The sequence below is a fragment of the Oryzias latipes genome, chromosome 4, assembly GCF_053564925.1.
Source record: "Oryzias latipes strain Hd-rR chromosome 4, Olatipes_Hd-rR_3.1".
NCBI lineage: Eukaryota > Metazoa > Chordata > Actinopteri > Beloniformes > Adrianichthyidae > Oryzias > Oryzias latipes.
The window spans coordinates 10,937,148-10,960,322 of record NC_136240.1 but is presented as its reverse complement, the minus strand read 5'-3'; the positions used below and the strand labels follow the sequence as shown (position 1 = coordinate 10,960,322).

General features: G+C 40.0%; 2 protein-coding genes across 5 annotated transcripts; one reads left to right on the top strand and one right to left on the bottom strand.

Annotated features, from left to right (window-relative positions):
• Positions 1-1,279: 1,279 nt before the first annotated feature.
• Positions 1,280-10,216, top strand: mindy4 (MINDY lysine 48 deubiquitinase 4). 3 transcript variants are annotated; one of them, XR_013655523.1, is made up of 18 exons: positions 1,280-1,637; positions 1,811-1,930; positions 2,008-2,180; positions 2,256-2,511; positions 2,589-2,791; positions 2,890-2,942; positions 3,016-3,122; positions 3,198-3,314; positions 3,549-3,640; positions 3,753-3,854; positions 4,565-4,628; positions 4,769-4,834; positions 6,316-6,383; positions 6,471-6,534; positions 6,610-6,771; positions 7,771-7,985; positions 9,480-9,558; positions 9,676-9,773. XR_013655523.1 is itself a non-coding variant. In XM_011473861.4 (18 exons), the coding sequence occupies exons 1-18, from the start codon at positions 1,578-1,580 to the stop codon at positions 9,722-9,724; spliced, it is 2,016 nt and encodes a 671-aa protein (XP_011472163.1). In that variant the 5' UTR covers positions 1,280-1,577; the 3' UTR covers positions 9,725-10,216. The 3 variants fall into 3 exon arrangements, 2 of the variants coding, with proteins under 2 accessions (XP_011472163.1, XP_078801908.1); XM_011473861.4 differs by having other exon boundaries at positions 7,771-7,951; positions 9,676-10,216; XM_078945782.1 differs by lacking the exons at positions 7,771-7,985; positions 9,480-9,558; positions 9,676-9,773 and adding an exon at positions 7,707-7,760.
• A 4,368-nt stretch (positions 10,217-14,584) lies between these two features.
• Positions 14,585-23,175, bottom strand: alkal1 (ALK and LTK ligand 1). Of its 2 annotated transcripts, none has more exons than XM_078946529.1 (6): positions 22,584-23,175; positions 22,047-22,328; positions 19,784-19,837; positions 18,693-18,776; positions 17,724-17,797; positions 14,585-14,724 (listed from the first exon to the last, which is right to left on the bottom strand). In XM_078946529.1, the coding sequence occupies exons 2-5, from the start codon at positions 22,315-22,317 to the stop codon at positions 17,733-17,735; spliced, it is 474 nt and encodes a 157-aa protein (XP_078802655.1). In that variant the 5' UTR covers positions 22,318-22,328; positions 22,584-23,175; the 3' UTR covers positions 14,585-14,724; positions 17,724-17,732. The 2 variants fall into 2 exon arrangements, with proteins under 2 accessions (XP_078802655.1, XP_078802656.1); XM_078946530.1 differs by having other exon boundaries at positions 18,693-18,773.

Sequence of the window (23,175 nt, the reverse complement as noted above, 5' to 3'; positions counted from 1 at the left end):
GGCCATTGTAGGAATGGCGGGTATAGGCAATACTCAGCAATTGGGTTTAAATTGAAATATTGAAAAATATTCCTCAAAACTGCTTTTATATGTTCATAATAATCCTGTTCAGATTAGTATATTTGTCAGAAAAGTATAATTAGAATTATCTTCTGAACTACCAAACCAGAGTTTCCTTGATTCCAACAGTCATCAGAATGTATTGAAGCATGCTTTTCTGTCAGTAAACTTGAAACTGACAGAGGTGAGATGAAAAAAGAAAGCATTATGTGCACACAAATTAGAATTTCAGTATCATGAGTTCCTTCTAATTTGTATGCAGAAAACACTAATTTGTGGACAGAAATTACTAATTTGTGTGAACTAATTTCTTATTTGTGGCCACGAAATTAAAATATATTAACAAAATAATCATTTGAGGCCACAAATGAGAATATTAGTGCAGAAAATACAAATTTGTATTCACAAAGTCAAACAAAATAATTATGTGTACCGATACAGAAAATCTTAATTTGCTTGCACAAAATCCTAATTTGTGCCCACAAAATCCTAAAATGTGTGCACAAAATGTGTGTGCACTAATTTCTGATTTGTGGCCACAAAATTATAATTTAAAATATGATAAGATAAAGATACTTTTTTGATCCCAGCTTGGGAAATTGGGTTGTTGCAGCGTCCGCATTAGGCTCAAAGATACAAACACATAAACAATGGGTGACAAAAGAAAAAAAAGAACAATCAATCAGAAAAAAAGAAACATCAGAGAAAAACAATTGGTTTGCATGACAGCTCTGGAGAAAAACAGAAAGGCTTCAAATGAGTTTATCTATTGTAAATGGACGACGAATTAGAATTAGTGAAATTTGTGCCACAAAATGCTCACATGTGCACACAAATTGCTCATAAAATGCTCATTTGTGTCGGAAAAAAACAGAATTGTAGCAATAAAATACTAATTTTTGAATTCAAAATATAAATTTTTGGTCACAAATTGGTAATTTGAGGGAAGATTTATTTGTCATGTCTAGGGTTTTCTTATATATGCATGTTTTATGCACATATTTTGTGGGCTTTATTACCTTTCAAATACTTTCACGTTCATTTTTATATACTATTTTGATATATATAGCTTAGATAGGATTAGAAGCGATTTTTTTCCTCTTATAGTCATGGAAGCAACGGGTATGTTCCTTTTTTTCTTCAACACCCTCCTTGACCAGAAGGTGGCAGCAACGCGCCACCAGGCAGGACGTTACATCAAATTAAACAACAAGAAGAAGCAGCCAGAGGACGCCACACATTGATATCAGATATCACCATAGTAACGGACACATAAATAGCAGAATCTGCGTCAGATCTTTTAAACAGCGATATAGGCTCTACGTTGTACTGAAATGACGTGAAAAAAGTAGTTCTATAATACGACGTTTGACTTGAAATTGATGGATATTTATTTTCCTGAACGATTCCGGTATTACGATACGCTTTCCAGCCGCGTACCTAAGAGCTTTTTCTTACACCTTCTTCTTCGTTCTGTATGTTTCATTTGAGCTAATAACGCTAAAATCCTAACCGCTATGATCGCTTTTGTTGAAGAGGTTTCTTCTTCACTCGTGCGGGAGTTTCTGAGCCGGAAGGTAAGTTAGCTAGGACGCTTCATCTATGCGTAATAATCCATTAAATCTCTTACCGCCATCCACCCAGCTGCTGTTAAGACATAATATTTACCAGGATACCAACTGAGAAACACAACTGGCAAAATATGGCAGGTCTAGCAATAGATCATAAATGAACCTTTTCACTCGTTCAGGGCCTGAAGAAGACTATTGCCTGCATGGATGAAGAGCATCCACGAACAGCGACCAGCATCAATAACAGATCACTGTTGAGACAAGTGCTCAACATCGAAGATCTGTACAGAAGAAATAAGGTAAATCTGAAAAAATAAAATAAAAAAACAATATGCAATTTATGGTATGACTGAAGTTATGGTTTCTATGGTTGCAGGTTCAAAATCCTCCTCTGAAGACAGTACTGGAGATTATAGTGAAACATCACATGGAGCAGCAGAAAAAAGTCAAGATCATGACAGGAGACGGTGAAACTGCCCGGACCGTTACCCCACCTGCTTTTACTGCAGGATCACCTTTGATATGTGACACAGAAGAAAACAGCAGCAGGTAGGTCAAGTTTAACAACGTTTTAATCCATATTTGTATCCAGTTTGGATATGCTTTAAGGCGTTTCTCTCACAGGTCTGAGATAAAAGCAACACACTCCTCTCCGTCTACATTTCTATCACTGCTGTCAGATGAAAACAAATCATCCGGGCATGATCAAAAAGATGTCTCGGCTTATGATTCAGAACGTCAGAAATGCCAGCCACTGACTTCCCTGCAACAAGAATGGGAGAGCTCTGCCCAGAAGGAGCCAGAGAAAAAAAGTGAAGCCATCTCAAGGAGCAGAACTAACCGCAACAGACGAGGCATGATGTCTGGACCAATACCACGGGTACTGACTGCACAAAAAGCTTCTTGATCTGTCAATTTGATCCACGTTTTAATGTCCTTTTTTTATTATTTCATTAGGAAATGGGCAGGAAAAAACCAAGTCCAAGGTACGATGCGGCCCAACCGCTTTTCAGAAGGGATGGAGAAAACCAGCATTCTGATGATGCACACTTGGATATCAACACACACAGCTGTGCAGGGCGGAAACCTGGGCTGCAAAGGTCTCCAGAAAGCCTGCAGAGTGAAAACAACAACAGAGGAAACAAAGCAAAAGCAGTGAAGTGAATAACTTTAGTCAGTGATTATGCAACAGATGCAAACATTTCTATACTTTCTTTTTGTTTTTGTTTTATTAAAATATGCAAACATTGTGTTTCAGCAAAAACCACATGCCAAACAATTCTGATCTGAATGTGTCCGACTTGGTTTTAGGTAAGTGTTGTTGACAGTAAAAAACTGTTTTTTTTAAATACTGAATAACTTTTTGTTATTGTAACATCACCAGATGATGTAGACGACGAGGATCTGCAGGAAATCTCCCAAGTATCTGTGCAGAGGTCCGTGTCGGAGTGTCTCCCTAAAAGCCGCCCGATTGACCAGAGCATAGCCATGGTGAGTAGGTCATTCTTTTGTGTCGGAGATTTTTCTTTCTTTCTTTTAAGCTTGTCTTTTTTTGTGTTTCTTTAGGATTTAAAAGCAGTTCTTCTGGGCTCCAGCTTGAATTGTTTCAGCGCAGAGTGGAGAAATCAGGGTCTGACCTTCTCAGACACGCATGACCTCAGATACGGGATCGTGCAGAGAAAGGTCTTTTGAAATCTTCTATCTTTTAGCAGCAAACCGTCCATCTTTATCTAACCCTCTCCTCTGCATCCCCCTTGTTCACGCCATCCATCCTCATGTCCTTTCTCTCTACATCCATGAACCTCTTCCTTGATCCACCTCAGCATCCAAAACATCTAACATTAACTGTTCCTCTGATAGATCCACAGCAGAGATTTGAACAAGTGTTGTTAGATTATGTTTTTTTGTTTGGTTTAGGGTGGTCCTTGTGGAGTCCTAGCATCTATTCAAGCCTTCATCTTAAAGAAACTTCTTTTTGAGAACACTGAGAGCAGTGATTCTGACCTGCAGTAAGTCGGCTTTCAGCTCCGCTCCAAAATGCTGACCCCTCTGTGTCAAATTCCAGTCGTTTTCTAAATTCCCTCAAAGGTAACTCCAACTGATCTACCAATTTCCTTTCAGGCGGTTAAGACCTTCCAACGCGACCAGGAGAAAGTGTCTTGTTTTAGCTTTGGCAGAAGTTCTGTGGAAGGCTGGTGAGGAGGAACGAGCGACAGTCGCCGTGTAAGAAAACTTCTAATCTTGACGTTTTTACCTCACTGGAAAGTGAGAATCCAAAAAAAAAAAGATCTTGTCCATCAGAAAACATGTTTCTTCTGATTATTCTGTCCACAACACTTCTTCATGACTGGAAAAAAGTCGTGAGAAGAATAAAATTCATATTTTATTTCTCTAGGTTGCACAAAAAGAGCACAGACGATCACAAAAGTCACTGAAAATAACTAGATCTTGATTGGAAGAAGTAAATATTTTTATGGATTCAATGTTTTAAAGAGTTTTTCTCATTTTGGGTTGTAGAATTGTAGGATACCCTTATTTTTTTCTAATTTATTGAACTTTTGGGATAAAACTTTTACCACCTGCCCAGCATCTTTGAAGTTCCTGACGATTTATCGTCTGTAGATTTTTTCTCATTTTCGCTAAACTTATTGGGATGTCTAATTACAAAAAATCATTTTTATTACTTACTTTTTATTTGTTTATATATATATAATTCTTGATTCATAACAGCGACAAAAAAAGAGCTGGATTGGAACTAAAATTCCCTCATAGTTACATTGTTGGCGCGGATCCTCATTTTGTTTGTTCACGTGACCATTCTTCCTGAAACTGGACTTACGTTTTCATCCATCGTCAAACTTATTCGACCGAACACGTCTTCTGGGTCGGCGGTGACTCTTGAACTCAGTCTTTGTTGGGTTTTTTTGTTCCAGAAATACGGGGCTGAATCATTTCACACCAAGTGGGCGCTACAGGTCTGAAGGAGTACTTGAAAAGGTAAACATGGCTGAGAGGCTGAACGTGCATACAGCTCTTCAAGAATATTTTGGAAAGGTTTTAGAAGTTTTTTATTATTTCGGTGTTGCTGCATGACATGTACAGACTGTTTCAAATCTTTAATACTCATTTGACTGTAGATGGTGCTCTTCACTGTGGACAACCTCAGGGATCTGCAGATTCTTGTGGAGCAGCACATCGAGCAGGTGAAGACTGTCAGTTATCCTGGTCACATTCTCACAGGATTAGCTAGACTTTAAAGACCCACTGTAATGAAAATCGTATTTTTGTGGCATTTTTCTGATGATGGAGGACATCTATAAACACAACTGAGCTCAAAATTGCATTTCTGAGTTTTTCCTTATTCAAATCATTGTGAATCAGGAGCGGGACAATAAAAAGCTGTTGGAAAAAGCCTGTAGTTATGATGCAGACGTTACTATGGCAACCCACAAGCTCTCTGCTCCATTCTGATGCATCCACTTGTAGACGACTAGATCCATGAACGTCTTTGATTTCCTCGTGTGAGCTGGAATCCGGATCAAAACTGCACCAGTAATGTCTATAGTTGTGAGCGCTGTAAGCTAGTGGGAGAGCGTAAACAGACGGATGACAGGAAGGATGGGTGGGCTTTTTCTATGCTGACAGTCCCGCCCACAACTCAAAGGCGAATTTACGATGAAGTCCTCCTGCCGCTCTGCAGAAACTATGTCAGGGGTCTTACGGCCTGCAGTAACCAGAATAAAGAACCTTAAAAGAGGTTAAGTCTCAGTGCCTCAGTGTGGGAAAGGGACTCTACATTATGCTGTTGCTAATAAATGATGAGTATTTTTAATGAATGTGACTTCCAGTGCTGTATGGTTTTGCTGATGGTCTAGTCTGGTTGATATGTAATGAGTTTTAGCTTCATGCGGGCGTTGAGACTTCCATCGGTCAAACGTGATCGTAGGTTGGTCTGAATGTTCTTTAGATGTGAGAAAGACTGCCCACATGGAGACGTGGAGCCAAACACACACTCACACGCTGCAGTGTGTGGTATGTAACGGACAGCGTGTTCTAATCAGAGCGCCGCCTCACCTTGCTGCCTGCTTTTTCCTTCTCAAAAAAGGGAGCGCCGGGACGGCAATTCACAGGTTTCAGGTCGTTACAAACTGGCATTGCATCGCGCCCGAGAGGGACTGGTCTAATGAAACTTTTTATATATATATATATATATATATATATATATATATATATATATATATATATATATATATATATATATATATATATATATATATATATATATATATAATTAAAGATTTGTCTGCGATCCAGATGCGGCCATCAAAAGAGCCAGATATGGCTCGCGAGCCATAGGTTCCCGACCCCTGAACTATTTCCTAGAAAACAACACAGGTTATTTGATTTTGGCTTAAAACTGCATCAACAGTATTAAAAGACCACCGCAAACACATTTATGACAGATCAGAAGACGATCAGAGTGGGACTTTTTCTTGCTCATCTGAGAAGCTTCTTCAACTCTAAACGCTGGTGGAGAAGTTCGTGTGCTGAACACCTGAGCAGGTGCAAATGTCAGCGACAAGTTAGAACAGAAAAAGCTTTTCAGGTGACCTGAACACCGGAATCCTGTGAAATCTTTGTTTTTGTTATCTTCCCATAACTAGTTTGTTTCTTCATTCCTCAGTTTGAAACTGGAACGCTGGGATGTATCTTGCTGACCATATCGGCTGTTCTGTCCCGATCCATTGAAAAGTAAAGGCAGTTGTTTGAGTCTGAGTCTCATTTCTTTACACGGCGTGAAGAATAAACGCCTGTCTTATCTTCTCCGTCTGTCTTTAGAGTCAAAGAGGACATGGACGTGTCCAGCTCCACGCTCATCGGTGCTCATGGCTACTGCACTCAGGTGATGGAAGGCCCAAAGGTTCACAGAGCTCAAAGCATGCAGGTGATGTAATACAAAGGCTCTCATGTTCATCAGGAGCTGGTCAGCCTGCTGCTCTGCGGCAGAGCCGTGTCCAACGTTTTCGATGACGACATGGAGCTGGACTCAGGCGGCGGCGACACCACGCTCCTCAAAGGAATCAAGAGCCGCTGTGATGTGGGCCTGCTGTCTCTCTTTGAACATTATAACATCTGTAAGGTGAGCGGGACACGGATGTCTGAGCGCACGGCGTCAGGGTTCGCCGCAGCTCAGATCCTGCTGAGGACGACAATGCAGTCCCTGAAAGTTCTGCATCTTCACCTAAAGGTTGTTCTCCAAGAACAAGAAAGAAAAGGCGATAAAACATTTAAAGAACATACAAAAATATTTTTTAGAAACCAAAAAAAAAGTGCCTTGTTTGTCCAAATGTTGTCCACATGTTAGAATAGAATAAAGTAGAATAGAATAGAATCTTCATTAATCTCAAACGAAATGGTCAGCTTCTTGCATTCACAAGAAGATCTGAAAAAATGAGCAATTAAAAAGAATTAAACTCTAAATCAATCAAAGGTTAAAATCTATTACCGGTAATTAAAAATATAACACATCCTTAAATTATTCAAATATTAAAAACCAATACAATAAAACCATACAACATTCAAAAATAAAAATTCAGTGAGGTTTTTTAGCATCGACAAATGGCTTTATGTCCCCGATGAAACAATAGAGGACTTTGATCACAAACTCAGCCTGAGATTTTTGTTTTTCTTATTGGCATCTGCCCCAGGTAACCATTGGAGATCCATCAGTCTTGCTGAAAGATATCAACAGTTGAACAACTTTCAATTGAAAAGATTTAGTATTTTGTGCACAAACCCTGTAAAGCTGGATGTACTTTAAAGCACTAAAGTGAAATCTGATAATCAGGAACGTCTGCTCCAAAGTCTTGAGGGAACAGCAAACACCTCTCTGTGCTGCTCAGGAGACAGCAGCAAAAGGTGGGGATGAAAATGAAGCTTTCTTTTTTTTAATTCCAACCAGATAAAATTCTGAACGACTGAGGGAAATTGGTCAGACAGAACACTCAACATTCATGTTTGGCAGTGAAAAGAAAAAAGACCAGACCCAGAGAAGCACCCTTTGGCTCCTTACAGAGATCCACGTGTACTAGAGCAGCAACCACAGCCGGTTGACAGACCTGATCCTCCTCTGTTGAAGGTGGGAGCTCACCTGAAGACCCCTTCTTACCCCATCTGGGTGGTGTGCAGTGAAAGTCACTTCAGCGTGCTGTTTGGCCTGCAGAGGGAGCTGCTGACCTCCAAGGACCAACACCTGGAGTTTGATCTCTACTATTATGATGGACTGGCCAATCAGCAGGAGGAGATCCGCCTCACCGTCAGTATGTAACCTCCGTCCATCTGGATTTGTTTTAGGTCTCTGGTTTACTTTTTCCAGTTGTCATGTTGGTTTCTGCTGGTTGACTTTTTCCTGTGAAGCTGAATTTTGTCACATTTCCGAGGCTGCATTCTTCAAATGACAAAAAGTTGAACCAATTGGGGATTTACACAGCTGCCAATCACTTTCTGACGATTGAAACAATATGATTAAAAAAAAAACTAGCTGATATCAGAGAAGTGGTTTGAATAACTAAACATAAATAATCTTTTGATTTTCCAACTGAGCTTTTGCCGCTGCAGAGAGGTCACGGCGTAGCTGAAATTGAAAGCAGATGTAGCCGTTAGGATGCTGGTGTTTCTTCACATCCAACAGAGTCTCCAGAGGTGAAGATGCCTCATTCTGTGGACTGAAGACCACAGGAGACTTTTTTACTTACTTAGACGGCGAAACAAAGCTTTTCCCAGCAGGAGGATTTCACAGATAGGCCATGCATCAAATTTAACATAAACAACATTTAGTAAATGGAGTCAAAGTTACAAATGACCCCACCCGCCTTTTTTTAAACACCTCTCGTGTTAAGAAACCCTGTTCCCAGTAGAGAAGTTACAAAAACAGAAAAGTGTTGAATCAAAGCTGGGAAGGATATTGGTGATCAAAAAACCCCACTTGGGGATTATGTTCTCTGTTGAAACAGACACACATGTAACAAAACTACAATTGAAAATAAGATTTTAAAAAGTAATAAAGAAAGCGGACAACCTTTATTTATAATGCTACATATGTAAGGGTTAATGGCTGACGAAGTGTGCATTATCAGAAATTAACGGACGCCATGGGAGCCTGAACCATCCAACGCGAAGCGAGGGACGAATGCTTCCGTGAAGTGCGTTAACTCTGATAATGCACACCTTGAAGGCCATTAACCCCCTTATACCATGGTCACAAAAGAAAGAAATGTTCAACCAGCTTTTAGTCCTTAATCCTTGTTATTTTTTTGGTGGTTTTACGTGGTGTGGCGCTGTGACAACACGCCACTCCAAAGTGACATATACTGTGTGCTGATCGTCACGATGGGTTGAATAAAGCATCATTTCAGAGAGAAAGTTCACATCTTACCGCTTGTTTTTGTCCAGATGATGAAGCTAAAGTGTTTTAAAGAAGCCGGCGCAGTGATACAACACATTTAAGCTATGTGGCCGGAACTTCTTTTTTAGGCGTGCAGAATCGAGAATCGTGAATTCAGCTGGACCATGGTGTAAAAACATTAGCAGATCCTATTGAAGCACCTTTGTTTCCACTTTATGGTAACTTGAAAGTGTTTTTAAAAAATGTAATTACATTAGCAAGAACTTGTTTGGATTTGTCTACAGTTTTCAGAATTTTTAATGCCACACTTTAACACACTGCTTTCCAAAGCTGTTGCTAAAGAATGCAGCCTTTGATTGTAACACAGCAGCAAACAGAATCCCTGATATGTTTTGGGGTTTTTAACTGATTTGCTTTAACTGAAAAAGCCCCTCTGTTTTCAGCGGTTGGTAAGTGGCGCCGCAGCTTTCAAGAAGTAGACAGTGACTCCATTCCTCCTCTGGAGCTTTGTATTCGCACGAGGTGAGCAAATTCTTTTCTTTTTTTGTTTTTACATGCAAGTTAAAGACAAACTATTAGAAAGAACAACGCGTGTTTAAACGGATGGTCGAGCCTAAACAAACTTTTGTTTCCTTCCAGGTGGAAAGATGTGGAAATCAACTGGAATGACACTGAACCGATTCTCTAAGGGATTTTAGGTCTTCCAACTAATGAAAAGCATTCATTATAACCAAAAAGAATATTTTATATACATGTATCTAAAATACTGTTATGATTTAAGTGTTTTACGTTATTTTCTTTACACATTTGTCAGCTGAGATATCATTTTTAGGAAGAAACTTTTCACCACTGTGGCCTTTTGTCTGCGCTGGCTTTTGGGCCCACAAAATGATTTTTGTACTTTCTTTGCTGTTCATGACACCTTTTGGTTGGTCCAGAGGAAGAGCGGTCGACATCTGAGTGGAAGATTGTGTCCTTGGGCAAACACTGAACCCCACGTTGCTCCTGGTGGGTTTATGTTGGCGCCAGTGTTTGGCATCAGTGTGAGAAAGTGTGTGTGCACGGGTGAATGGGACTGCAACTGTAAAGCGCTTTGAGCCTTCAAAGAAGATAGTGAAGTGCTATATAAGTTCATGCCATTTACCGTTAATGAAATAAGAATAAAAAGTAAAATCATAAATATTGGTAGTGTTTTTCTTTTTTGTGTTTTTTTTTCTAATTCTGCACTTTTCCAGCCAATCAAAAATACTTGGTAAATTAAGAAAAGTGATCAAAAAACATGTTTACTTTTTGTGAGCCTTATTTCTATGTCACCTGTGTTTCTCCTGATTTATACAGTAGATTTGCAAGTTGCTAAAAATTTTTATTGGTAGGATTTTTGTGTGTTCTAATAAATAAAAGCTGCCAACCAGAAAATAGCCTTTACACCCAGAAGCATTATTGGACATACATTTGTTTATTGGACCATGCTTGTTCAGTTGTTTTTTAATTATGATTATGCCGAAAAAAATCGGTGTCATTTTCTAGAGCTTAGAGTCTGCAGAATGGCAGGAGTTGGAGTAGAAAAAGCTGTAATAGAACTATCCAGCCATTCCAGTTTAGACGAGGAAAACAAAGACAAACTGTTTTCCACGTCACAAATACAATCTTTTTCAAACAACAATTTTTCTTTTTCTCCTTATTCACAATTTGAAATAAGAAATATTGTATTTTTTGGAGTATAAGTCACTTTTTGTGTATGTGTGCATAGTTTGGCCAAGGGTGCGATTTGTACTCCATATACTCCATACTCAAATGTGATTTTTCCACACAAAAAATAGCAATGGAGGGCAATTTAGACGTGTGTATCAGTATTTGCTACTGAGAAGCCGCTGCTAAGTGTTTCACCGGGCTTGGCAGAATTATTTTAAAGCGACGCCGGTTGAAAGAATTCAATGGATTTAGTGATTTCACGTGATTTAAAGGGTTTTGTTGACTTTTTAATTCAAAAGTTATCTGAATAATTGTTTATATGTGGCCCTAAGATACTACACTCGACAAACAAATTACTTCCGTTGCAAAATTGAGCTTTTTCCACTTGAGGCAGCTGGCAAAAGTCAGACCTGTCCTCTCTTTTAAGTTGTTTGAAACAGTTATCCACGCCTTTATCGCCACTAGGCTGGATTACTGTAATTCCCTATACGTGGGGGTTTAGAACCTCGGCCATTGCTCGACTCCAGCTCCTACAAAATGTGGGTGCCCGTCTCTTAACTAGAAAGCGCAAATTTGATCATGTCTTCCATTTTTTAGCTCCACATCGGTTGATGTTTATTTCACGACAACAAAACTCAAACTTAGAGGGGACTGTGCTTTTGATCACTGCCTGTTCTCTCTTAAAACCCACTTTTTAAACTTGGACTTTAATACATACTCAAGAGGTTCCCTCTCTATCTTTTTCTCCCACCACATTTTAATTAATTTTCTTCTATGAAATGTTTGAAATATTTTAAAAATGTATCTTTATAAGCTTATCTTTGTATATTTTAATTCTTCATATGTTTTCATTGTGTTGCTATCCAGCACTTTGGGTCTGCATGAACAATTTAGGTGCTTTATATATAAAGTTTATTATTATAATTATTATTATTAGACACCTAATCAATTCCTCCTATGTTTCATGAAGCTAAATAAGCATCAACATGTTACGGTAGTGAAGCATATGTTCAGTCTATTATTGTTATCTATTCTGTTATTATGATTTGCCTTTTAAGATTAAAAGTCCATTCTTGAAAAGATACATTTTTTTGCTTAATTTTCTCAAAATATGTTCTATGTTATGACAAAAATGCCCCAAGAGCATGTTAAAAACAACCACAAAAAGATGCAATTTTCATCAAAGCGGGTCTTTAATTTTTCAAAAAGATTTCAAACTTGTGAATGAAATGTAAGCATAGAGCGTTGGGAATGAATTCAGTCAGAGGAGCCTATCACAGCACACAGTGAGGGGCAGGCGGAGGGGGTGGCACAAGCACTGAGCCAACACCTCCAGCTACTCTGGATCAAAGATGCTGCTGCTGGAACACAGTGGGAGCAGCTCACTCATCATTTAAACTGCAGAGCTGCCAGAGTCCAGGAAGAATCATGTATTTGCTATCAACCTCAATGCATGACCAAAGCACGCAGGGATCAGGGCTTAATAAAGAGCCGTCTGTAGATTTTTTTTATAGTGGAACATCAACATTGTGCCCCTAATGTAACTCATTCATGTCTCAGCTGTCAAACCCCTAATAGAAGCTGTGTTATCAGTGACATATGTGGGATTTGCGTTTGCTACAGAAGACACAGGAAGGGAAATGAATTAATCATGAGACATGGAGTGAATCAATTAACCCGCTGTGTCAGTGCTGACAGAAAGCGTTGCTCCTGTGATCACGATAAATATGTTGGTTTTCCTGACTGACGCCTTGGGGGATCTCCACAATTGGATGAAAGTATTGCATTTTGCCACAATCTTCTGTAGACTTCTGTGATGGGGGGTTTATATACGTCACAAGGAGCCGCGTTAAGGAGTTAGCATGAAATATATTTGCCAGCGTCACTTTAAAGCCAGTTAAAGGCACGAATTGGGCCGATCAGTTCACTTGGAGAGCGCCTATTGATTCACAACCAGAATGTGCTTTAAATCAAGAAATTCTGCCTCAAAAGTGGCATCACAACCACAGCAGAGGAAGCCTCAGCAGAGGAGGTGACATGTGGCATTAGGGTGCTTCCTCTCTTCGCTCCTGGGGTTTGGTTGAGCCGGGGGCAGTCTGACAGGAGGGCGATGCCACGGCTTTGGCCTCTATTTACTATTTATTACAGCAGAATTTCTCAGAGGTGTTGGAGGAGGGATGAGATGCTTGAGTGTAATTGTGTTAAAGCCCTCCCACACGTTGTCCCCAGTGTAACTACTGTCTCTTCTCCTAATCTGTGCTGTTTGTCTCCAGATAAGTGATATCCTCTTCAGATTAGGATCCGGTGTCCCGGCTCTGCCCACCCGGAGAGAAAGGGATCCCCAGCGCATCTCTGAGAGTATTTTTAGCTGCTTAATCCATTTATAGCATCAGGGGGGAAAATCTTTCATTAGAATAAAACATTTACATACAAGGTAGTACTTTATAATATATAGTATTAAAACACGTTCTTCAAGAGGATTTTGTGGGGCACAAATTTAGACTTCTTCTTCCCAGACGACGGATTTGTGGTAGGAAGGCTTAATGTCTTTATGCATAAAGAAAAGCTCAAGTTGGAAGAATTGTCGTGAACCAAGGCTGGATAAAGGTCCCCCCTAAATGGTGTGACCCACTGTCTCAAATTTGATCCAAATATTCTTAACATGGTGTAACTGTTTTAGAAAGTATTAATCATCAACAAAGTGCATTCTTTAAATACAGCAAGTACTCATAAAAAAACGAATAACAATAGATGAGTTTGAAAAACGTTTCCCGCCAAAAGTGTTTCGTGAAAGCAGCCATTTTGAAATGACCAAGAAAAGCCCCTTCACTGCCCCTAGTGGAATGATATTGCACTACAGGGCAGAAAACATGGACCAAGTTTTATATAGTGAGTATTTAAGGAAAGTTTGGGTCATGCTAGTGAGATGGGGGTCTCAGAAAATGTGTGTATTATATAAAATAGAAATGGTTCTTTAAGTGTTAAGGGACAAAAATAAAAAAACACCAGAAACACGTCATTTGTTGGACCTCGATTTTCACTTGTCCTCTTGTGTCTAAGACCACTTTTGAAACACACATTTAGTCATACATCACAAAGCATGTCATCAATAAGGGTATGAAATACTTTGAGCATTTGCTTTCCCTTAGACATTTGCATCTTCCGTGTCTTTGTTTCTGTTCAGGTTACTCAACATCGCTGTCCGTCCAAGACATTTGATAGCAACATCTAGACAAAAGTAAAAGCAGATGTTCTGGAACAAATTCCAGGCGGGGGGGAGCAGATTCTGTAATAGTAACACCTGCTTAGAAGAGCAGAGACGATGGAGGTTGCATCAAATAGGGGATGAAAACTTGTGTTTGAGCCAAAGAGTGAGGAAAACATCCACAACAAGTAAGAATATAATAAAACACAGCCTTTCTCTTGAAAGAGGAAAGCTGTGTGGGGCTCCTGGCAAATAACGACCAGTCTAGCACCCCCCGGGGGCTTCGTTGGTGGTCTCACCCTTCACACCACCAGACTCTCAATAAGAATAAAAATCCACTGTGCTTAAATATTCTTTATTCAGTACTGCAGTGCATTTCAACCATTACTGTCGTTTCTCAATTTCAATCACTCAAGTGCCAAATTACATGCAAAAAAAAAAAAAAAACTGTGACAGAGAAGGACAGGAACGTAACAGGAAGTGTGGCATTTTTATGTCAGACAAAAGAAGTTTCCTCTCAATGTGAAGCTTTCATAACAAAACAAAAACAAAAATCAGTATATACACACCCTGTCAATAAATAGGTGCATTTAATGTTAAGTTAATATAGCTTTGTAAATACATGGTGCATTAATCTGCACAGAAACAGCCAGCAAGATGTCCTGCTTTTTTTCCACAATGACAAAAGAACAACAACAAAATGAAAAATGAGCACGATTTTCTTATGACTGCTGTGCATTTGAAGGCACTTGCTTGGCAACACATTAATCCCTCTTCCATTATGATGGGACCTGAAATGAAAATGGAAAACATAATAAGAGTTGATCAACTTCACATTGAACAGTTTTTTAAACCCAATGAATCCAGGTGTTACATCTTTCTAAGGAAGTGATGTTTTCAGGGAGTCATTACTTGTCTGCCACGTTTCACTGAAGTTCTCTTAGTACTGACCAGATCTACTAAGCCGTGAGTCATCTTCCAAAGCTCATCAGTTGTGACTCTTGAACTCACAGAATGGCGCAGACAAGATTAAATTATCCAATTCCTCGACGATGTGTCAGCCTGTTCAATTAATAATGGCCCCGTATGTCCACTGATCTGAAATGACCAGTTGTGTGGATGAACCCTTTAGCAGAAATCACTTGTCAGCAGCTTGTAATGGTGTTCTCTTTAGAAATAAATGAAGCCCTGAGACCCGCTGTCACAAAAGATCACCTAATAAAAATGGCAAATTCACATTTAAATTACTTCACTGACGACAGTCCTTCTTTGAAAGGATCCACGTTTGGCTTCGTCATCATCCCAAACAGGTCTGCAGTGACACTATTGACACTATCCCACAAGCTGCACATCGTCTTTATCCAGCATTTAACTACTGTTCTTCAAGATGACTGTAGTAGGATTTCACTTCTTTGAAAAAAGAAAGGAGGACTTTTCACTCTTTAAAACATCAATCTAATGTTTTGAAGTACTCCGACAACGTTTTACTAGTTCAAGCCATGCAAACGCCACACTGCCAAAAGTATCTGCTCATACATCTACGTTATTTCCATTGGTACAGGTGTAAAATCCTCACCCAGGTTAACAGACTGTAAAGAACGGGTCACTCTCAAAACAAGAATTCCTGCAAGGTTCTGTGACAGACTCAGCCAAGAACGGCCACACAAACTGACAGAAAGGGGTCCTTCATGTTAGCTGCGTAGGGTACAGAGATCTTTCTGGAGTTGGTTTTCATGGCTGAGTATCTGAGCCACACATCACCAGGTGCAATAGGAAACGCTGGCGAAAAGCAATTTTCTGAACTGATGAACCATGCCTCTCCGTTTAGCAATCTGATGAACAAGTCTGGTTCTGAGGGTCGGCCAGGTGAACTGTACTTATTTGACTGTTTTGTGCAAGTCGTGACGCTTGGTAAAGTTATCACGCAGGGTTGGTATTTCAGGAGCTCAGCGGCTTGACGGCTCAGTCGGTTGGTGCAGGGCTGACACGTGGGAAACCAGGGTTTGCTTCTCAGGGGATGCGATGAGTTTGTTTCCAGTGTGGGTCCCTAGGCAAGACCTTTTACGCTATTGCCCACTATGTAGCCACATGGGGGTGTCCCTGTGGCTGTCCCCAGCGTGGATAAAATACAGCGCATCAAAAGTCTCTGCCAAACCAAATGTGTGGATCAGTGAAAGCTGATTCGCTGTGACAGGATGCTTCAGTGAATGAAGTGATTTTGGACAATTTGCCAATCCCAGCTTTGTGACAACAGTTTGTGAAGACCCCCCCCCCCCCCCCCCTCCTGTTCCAACATGGCTGCACCAGAATGAGATCTGCTGAGACGGAGAAGCCAATTTAATGTGGAAGAATTTGACCGGCCTGCAGATTCCTGATGGATGGGTGTCAAACTCCACACCTTCAGGGCTGACATCAAGACATTTATTCTTTTCCTACCCCTACGGCTCCTCTCTACCCCTACATTTAGCCCTCCAAGCGAACAGTTTTGGAAAAATTGTGTCTTCAAATTCAGACGACACTACTCCTTAATGACGTTGTAAACAGTCGGTGGTGAGCTACATTAGCGCGTAGCTACCAGTGCTCTGCAAATACATAACATCGGTTTTATAACTTTAAAATGTCATGAAAAAACAAAAAGTCATTTCTTACATTTAAATGTAAACGTCTGTGCTTCAGAGCACACCCACATGAAAAAATACATTTCTCTTCTTTAACACAGCGCAAAACGGATCCCGGGGAGGGATATCCAGTCCTAAGTCACTATGGCTACCCCGTGACCCTTGTGTTATTCCAGGCACTTTAACATTGGGAGTTGGGTCATCTAGACCCACTAGACAGTGCTCTGAACCTTTTTTCTTCAATGATTTGTGATCTTCACTGGTGTCCATGGATTACATGAAATCTTTCCACCTTTATCCACCTTTGTAGTGGTAGGGAGAACACGTCACTGTAAGGGTGGGGCCATAGGATAGCCCAAGGGTTATTAAAAAAACAAATTCAGAAACCAAGACATCTTCAATTTCCCCAACAGTGGGGGGTAAGGAGAAGCTGGGGAAGAATTTGAATTCGGACAAAATGTTCATGCCCTACCTGCAGCTGGTCACCTGAGTTTGGTGTGTTCTGCCAGTGAGAAGCTAAAAGTGAAAGTTTTGTAAGGATATAAGCGGGATGGCAGCTCCCAAGGCCTGAGGATTGACACCAGTTAAACCATCTTTTGGGATGAATTAGTGCAAAAACTGCCATATCCAGACCTTCTCTTTCCACATCAATGTTTGACTTCTGACCTCCAATGTTCTTCTTGAAGAATGATCAAACATTCTCAGAAACCCTTTTCTAAACCCTCTGAAAGCCTTTGCAGAAGACTTAAAGCTGCAGTGGTTACAAAGCGCGGCCCAACGTCACATTTAATTCTGTGTACCACAGATAGGTTATCATATGCGAGAAAAGGCGGACAAGCGAATACTTTTGGCAACATCGTTTTCATCTGTTTCTTTTTGACCTTCACTGGCTGATTCACAGGAATTTTGACTAAAGTTTTGAAGTAGGAAATAAATATGGTAAATACTCTTCCCGGAGCGCTAAAATAATTCAAAACAACAAGACACACCTTGTATTTTTACAAAGCGCAAACATTGGACAGATGTGAGATGTGTTTTTGATTATTATCATTTTTAGTCCTGCTTGCTAATGTAGCCAGGGTAAAGAATTATTCAAATTATTAACCAACACACTATAACATCTTGAAAACAAAAGAAACTCGATGTTAATATAGGAAATCCATTCTACTCACATGCAATTTCTATGACTGGATGCAGAGAGGACTCATTGCTAGTCTTGTTAGCAATCGTGCACATCTTTTGTAATCTACAAAACAAACAAAAACATAAATATAAAACAGAGGAACACGGTTCTTGTAGTTGGAGCCAAACTATTGAGAAAAAACTAATTCCAGACACAATAAGAATTAAAATTAGCCTAAATATGCACCCATAACAATTTGTCATTGATTCAAAATTATGTTGTATGACAACGGCTGTTCTTCCTCAAGACTGATTTGACTGAAAATGACAACAAACATCTCAGAGGTGAAGAAACCAAAGAAATTTGAACAAATGCTTGTTTTTAAGAAACATTATTAAAGACCCACTCTGAAAAAGATTATTTTTTTTGCGATTTTGACATGTTCTTGTGACATTTTTCTCAATGTGCAGGACAGAAAAGTAAGCCTGAAATTCAGCTTCTGAGTATTTTTTTCATTTAAATCATTGTGAATCATGTGGGGGGAAAAAATTGTTTGAAAATGCTTGTAACTGTGAAGTAAAAAAAAAATCACGGCAAGCCACAAGCTCCTTGCTTGGTTTCATTCTGATGCATTCACTTGCAGACAAATAGATTCATGTACGTATGGGCTCATAACTATACGGCTCGATAGCTCTCCACTTTTGTTGTACTAGTAATGCTATGTAGGGTGTGTGAGGGGCTTTAAGCTAGTGGGGGAGGGTGTAAACATAGCGCTTGTAGGTATGGGTGACGGGAAGGGCGCCGGTGTTACTCCGTGCCAACGATCTGCCGCTCTGCAGAATGTCCTAGCAAACAACACAGGTTTCTTGATTCTGGCTAAAAACGGCAAAATGATGATTAAAAGACCACTGGGAATGCTTTTAAAATACGCCAAAGGATGATCGAGTGGGTCCTTAAAGGGCAAAACATTGGACAGTGAGCAAAATTCGACAATGGCCAAAACAAACCACATACTTACATGCTGGTTTTGAGCAGTCCCTGGTGTTGTGATAAAGTCTATGAAAGTGCGTTTTACACTCCGATGAGAACCGGACTTGTCCTGCTTAAGAGAAAAGGTTTAATCAGACAAAAATTTAAAGGAATTCAGAGTTTTTACTTACTTTGCTATTTTACCACCAGAGTGAAACATGGAAGAAAAACATGATATTTTATAGAAAGTATCTGCTGGAACATTTAGCTGGCATTAGTTAGGATGGTGAGCTCACCAAAACAAAGCTGATATGATAAGCATTTCTAGGAGCTGCCTGATGCAAGAAAACATCTGACTCAGACTGTCAGAATGAATAACTGCATGTTTTGAAACATTACAAGATGATGCAAACCCACTTAATTTTATTTTTCAAATCTTAATTAAAAAAAGAAAACCTGCACGATTTTGGACAGATGTAACAATTTCTACCATAAAAGCGTGACGGCCAAACGCTTTGTTGGGGAACCAGGACCTTCAGGAAAGATTTTGGTGCAGGACTGTGCATGACAACTGCCCCACCAAAAGGAGCTTATCATAAAGCGAAAGTGAACAGTGTGCTGTCAAGGCAATGTGAAGGGGTCAGGGTTCAACTGGACTTCGTGTGAAGCGGAATAGCGTCTTCATTTCTAATCACTTGTGAGGGTTTCTGCTCCCACGATAAAGCTTCCAGATTTTCATACCAATAATGAAGTCTGCTCAAAGGTCCTGAGACAAATAATCAGCTTATCTTAGCAATGCCTTCAACTTAATTCTGTCAGCTTCAGACCATGTGCTGTTTCTCTAAACTAGTGCCCTACAGCTAAGCCAGGCGCCCCCCTCCTGACCCACTGCAGTGCCAGTGTGCACAAAGCTGTCTATGACTACACAATACTGTATGTTAGTCTGGAGGAATAATACGGACTTTCTCAGACGGTCAAAACTCAGAAGAGCCTCCCAGCCAAAAAGTCGCATGAGAACTTTGCTCAGAGGAAACGTTTGCCAGATTAAATACTTTGAATGTCTGCAAAGGTCAGCAAAGCTAAGAAATCAAGGCTGATTTTGGCTGACCATGAGATTGTCTTTGACAGAAGTTTCCTTACCTCCGAAATGCTGGATGAACTTGTCTTTCATGTTTGCCTCTCTGGGAACTATATCTGGAAACAAGAATCATTGTTAGATATCTGAGAACTAAACCAGCTTGGCACAAACATATTTGTTTGTCTTTATCAACGTTTCACATGATTTGGTTAAATTTGTTAAAGTGACCACATAAAGTAAGATTGCATGTAAAATGTAATTGTTAATTAAATTAATTTTTGGTGCAAAAGTAAGGCCTTGTTATGGACTGATGACCATTCCCGAGTGTACCCCCACCTTTGCCTAACAGTGGCTGGGATAGGCTCCAGCAACCCTGTGACATCTAACGCAAATAAATGAGTTTAGACGATATAGATGGTTGGATGCACAAATTTTTTCTCTGACATCAACATTTTCAGTGTTGAAACTTGACTGTCAGTGCTCACAGACCAACACAGGAAGGCGCCTAACAAGACTGGATGTGCTAACAGCCTAAAGAGATTATTGTGTGGAAGTTTAACACTAATCAGAGTAAGTCCATGTAAGTCGTTTGCAACACTTTAGCCCCCAGACCCATGCAGATAATGCACATAATGCTGTAACAGCAACAAGAAAAACACTTTTAAGGGGCACTGAGAAACCTCGTCAATCTTCAGGAAGCCCAGACGACACAACAAAACGGTTGAAAGTGTCTTTAAATTTACATTTTTTTTTCATGAAATCAAATCCTGCTCTCAAGTCAAAACTTTGCTGAGTGAAAAAAGTGGTGATACAAGTCAGTCGCCACTTTTTTCACAACACAACTTCCAGAGTGATTTTAACGGCTGTGCAGTGTTGAAGCTCAATCATCATCATTTTTAATTAACCATTTCCCTCAGCAGCGTGTGTCTGATGACATAGTTGTGGCTTTTGAGGAGGATGCATGAAAACCTCCATGTCTAACCCTTGTGCTGTCTTAGATGAGCCCACCCTTACATTGACGTGTTCTGCCTACCATGACAAAGGTGGATAAAGGTGGAAAGATTTCATGTAATCCATGGACACCAGTGAAGATCACAAATCATTGAAGAAAAAAGGTTCAGAGCACTGTCTAGTGCCACACAGTGGCACACTGGTTGAAAAACAATGGTCTAGATGACCCAACTCCCAATGGTAAAGTGCCTAGGATAGCACAAGGGTTAAGATAACAGTAGGTTAACAGATGTCTTCTCCCCAAGCTCAGGGTGCTCTATCCTTGCGTGACCACGGTTCTTTGGTAGTGTCACACGCACCATTGCTAATGTGCTGCTTTTATTATCCTCAAAAGATAAATTCCACCCAGTCACTGGTCTGAGAAAGGTACTTTTCCAATCGCCTGATCTTGGGTCAAGACTTTGAGCTGGATGATGCATTCGCAGCATCACTCTGACATGATCTAACTGACGGTGATAGTAGAGAATCTGACACTTTGTTCTCTTTTAACTCCATAAATCGTGTACTTCATATTGAAAAACAAGAAGGCCACAATCAACGAGAATTTTCTCTCTTAAAGGTGTCTGTGGTTACTGCAAAAAACATAGCTGTTAAACCAAAAGATATGTAACCTTTTTGCTTGATTTTAACTTTAACTGGGGGAAAACAAACTATTGTTTTTTTTTCTGAGTAGCAACAATTAACATACAGGATCGGATGTATTGATGCATGTTGGGTTTCCTACATTTTTTCAATACGGTTTTGGTAAAAACATTTTTAATTAAACTCTTATTTTGAAGGTATTTGAAACCTAACCAATTTCAAAGAATTGTGGTGGGGGGGGGGGGGGGGGGGGGTCACTCATGCTGACAGTCGCCCAGTGAATGCCAGTGAATGAATCATTCAGAAATCATTCACATCACTCATGCGCCACATGCCCCTCCTACAAATGGTGGCACTTATCCTGGTCGCAGTCACAGCATAAATGACATCTCCATTATATGTGATGGAGAAGAAACTCTTTAGAAAAATGCGGTGATAAATGCCCTTCTTCTTCTTTTTTTTTCCCTCTTATGAGATATATCCTCATTAAAGCCAGGATATATTATTGTTAAACTGAGATCGATATTTTTATAGAGCAGGAGGAACATGTTGATTTGCAGGTTTTTAAACTCCTAAATAAATTGAAAGGATGCATCTAATTTCATTTATTCAAATGATAGACACCTCCAAATGGTTATCAGCAATGAGCACATCAATGACAGCTGTCTCCAACAGTAAAATAGGGATTATGCATTCATCATCAGGTCCTAAAAATAAATCTTATCAGCTTACCTATGAGTCTACTGTTATCCAGCCTGGGGACATAGAAAGGCTTTTCATGGGAGGAGTACTTCATGTCTTGTGTTGAAGTGTGGTGTCCACCGCCACAGCGCCTGGACAGGGGTTTGTCCTGCTGCTGGCTGTCTCTGATAACCTGTAAGATTAGATCCAACAGGGTCTTTCTTTCTTTCTGCCTGACCTCTCTGCTGTCCATGCACTGTCCGGAGGTGATGAGCAGAAAAAAGACAGTCAACAATATGTGCCATTTCCTCTCCACCTGCATGGCTTTACTGTCTGAAAACAAGAAATAGAAGTTTAGTTAGACATGAGTTAGGTCACTAGTTGTCCTATTTCTAGGATTTTTAATTGCCCAAATGATTTGAGACAAGTTGCTCAACATTTAGAGATGTGCCAGCATCCTTTATTCACTATCTTATAGAAATATTTGAGTACAAAAAAATTCTAAAAAAATCAACAAATTCCACAGATGGCTTGTTCAAATATTTACTGGCTTCTTGCAAAAATATTCAAACCAAACTTTGAACTCACCACTTTAGAAGTTCAATCTTCTTATGTCCTGGAGAGAGGACAGTCGTCTTGACTAAATTCTTCCAGGAATCTTTTGCGGATCCCGAACAGGAGAGAAGAACAACCAGCAGATTGTGCTCAACGCTGTCTTTTTTGAAATAATGCGTTCTTATGTATCCGCAGAGCCACCTTCTTCAAGGTAATATAATCGATTTCGAGTGGGTGGCAAAGCAATGTTGACATCTTCGGTGTGATTTCTTCCAGCGGGATTCGCTCACTTTGACACGCGCAACTCCTTTACGCACCAAAGCATATGTGCTTCAAAAATTATTTTGCAATTCTGTTGCTATTAAAAACATAAAATAACAAGTAAAAAATGATTTTCTTACAGAGAAATAGGAATTTAAAGTCTTAGAAAACGCGCCTTGCAAAAACTGTCAAAGACAAGAAACCACAGAGCGTCAGAGCGCAGCGCAGCAGCGCGCGGTGGAACACTTTTCCAAAAGGAGCAACTTGTTGGATGTTAGATGCAGAGAACAGAAGAAGAATCTTCGGGTACGCAAGCCTCCAGCTGACCTGTCGGCGTCCCCGTGAGCTTTTTCCACGGATGTCC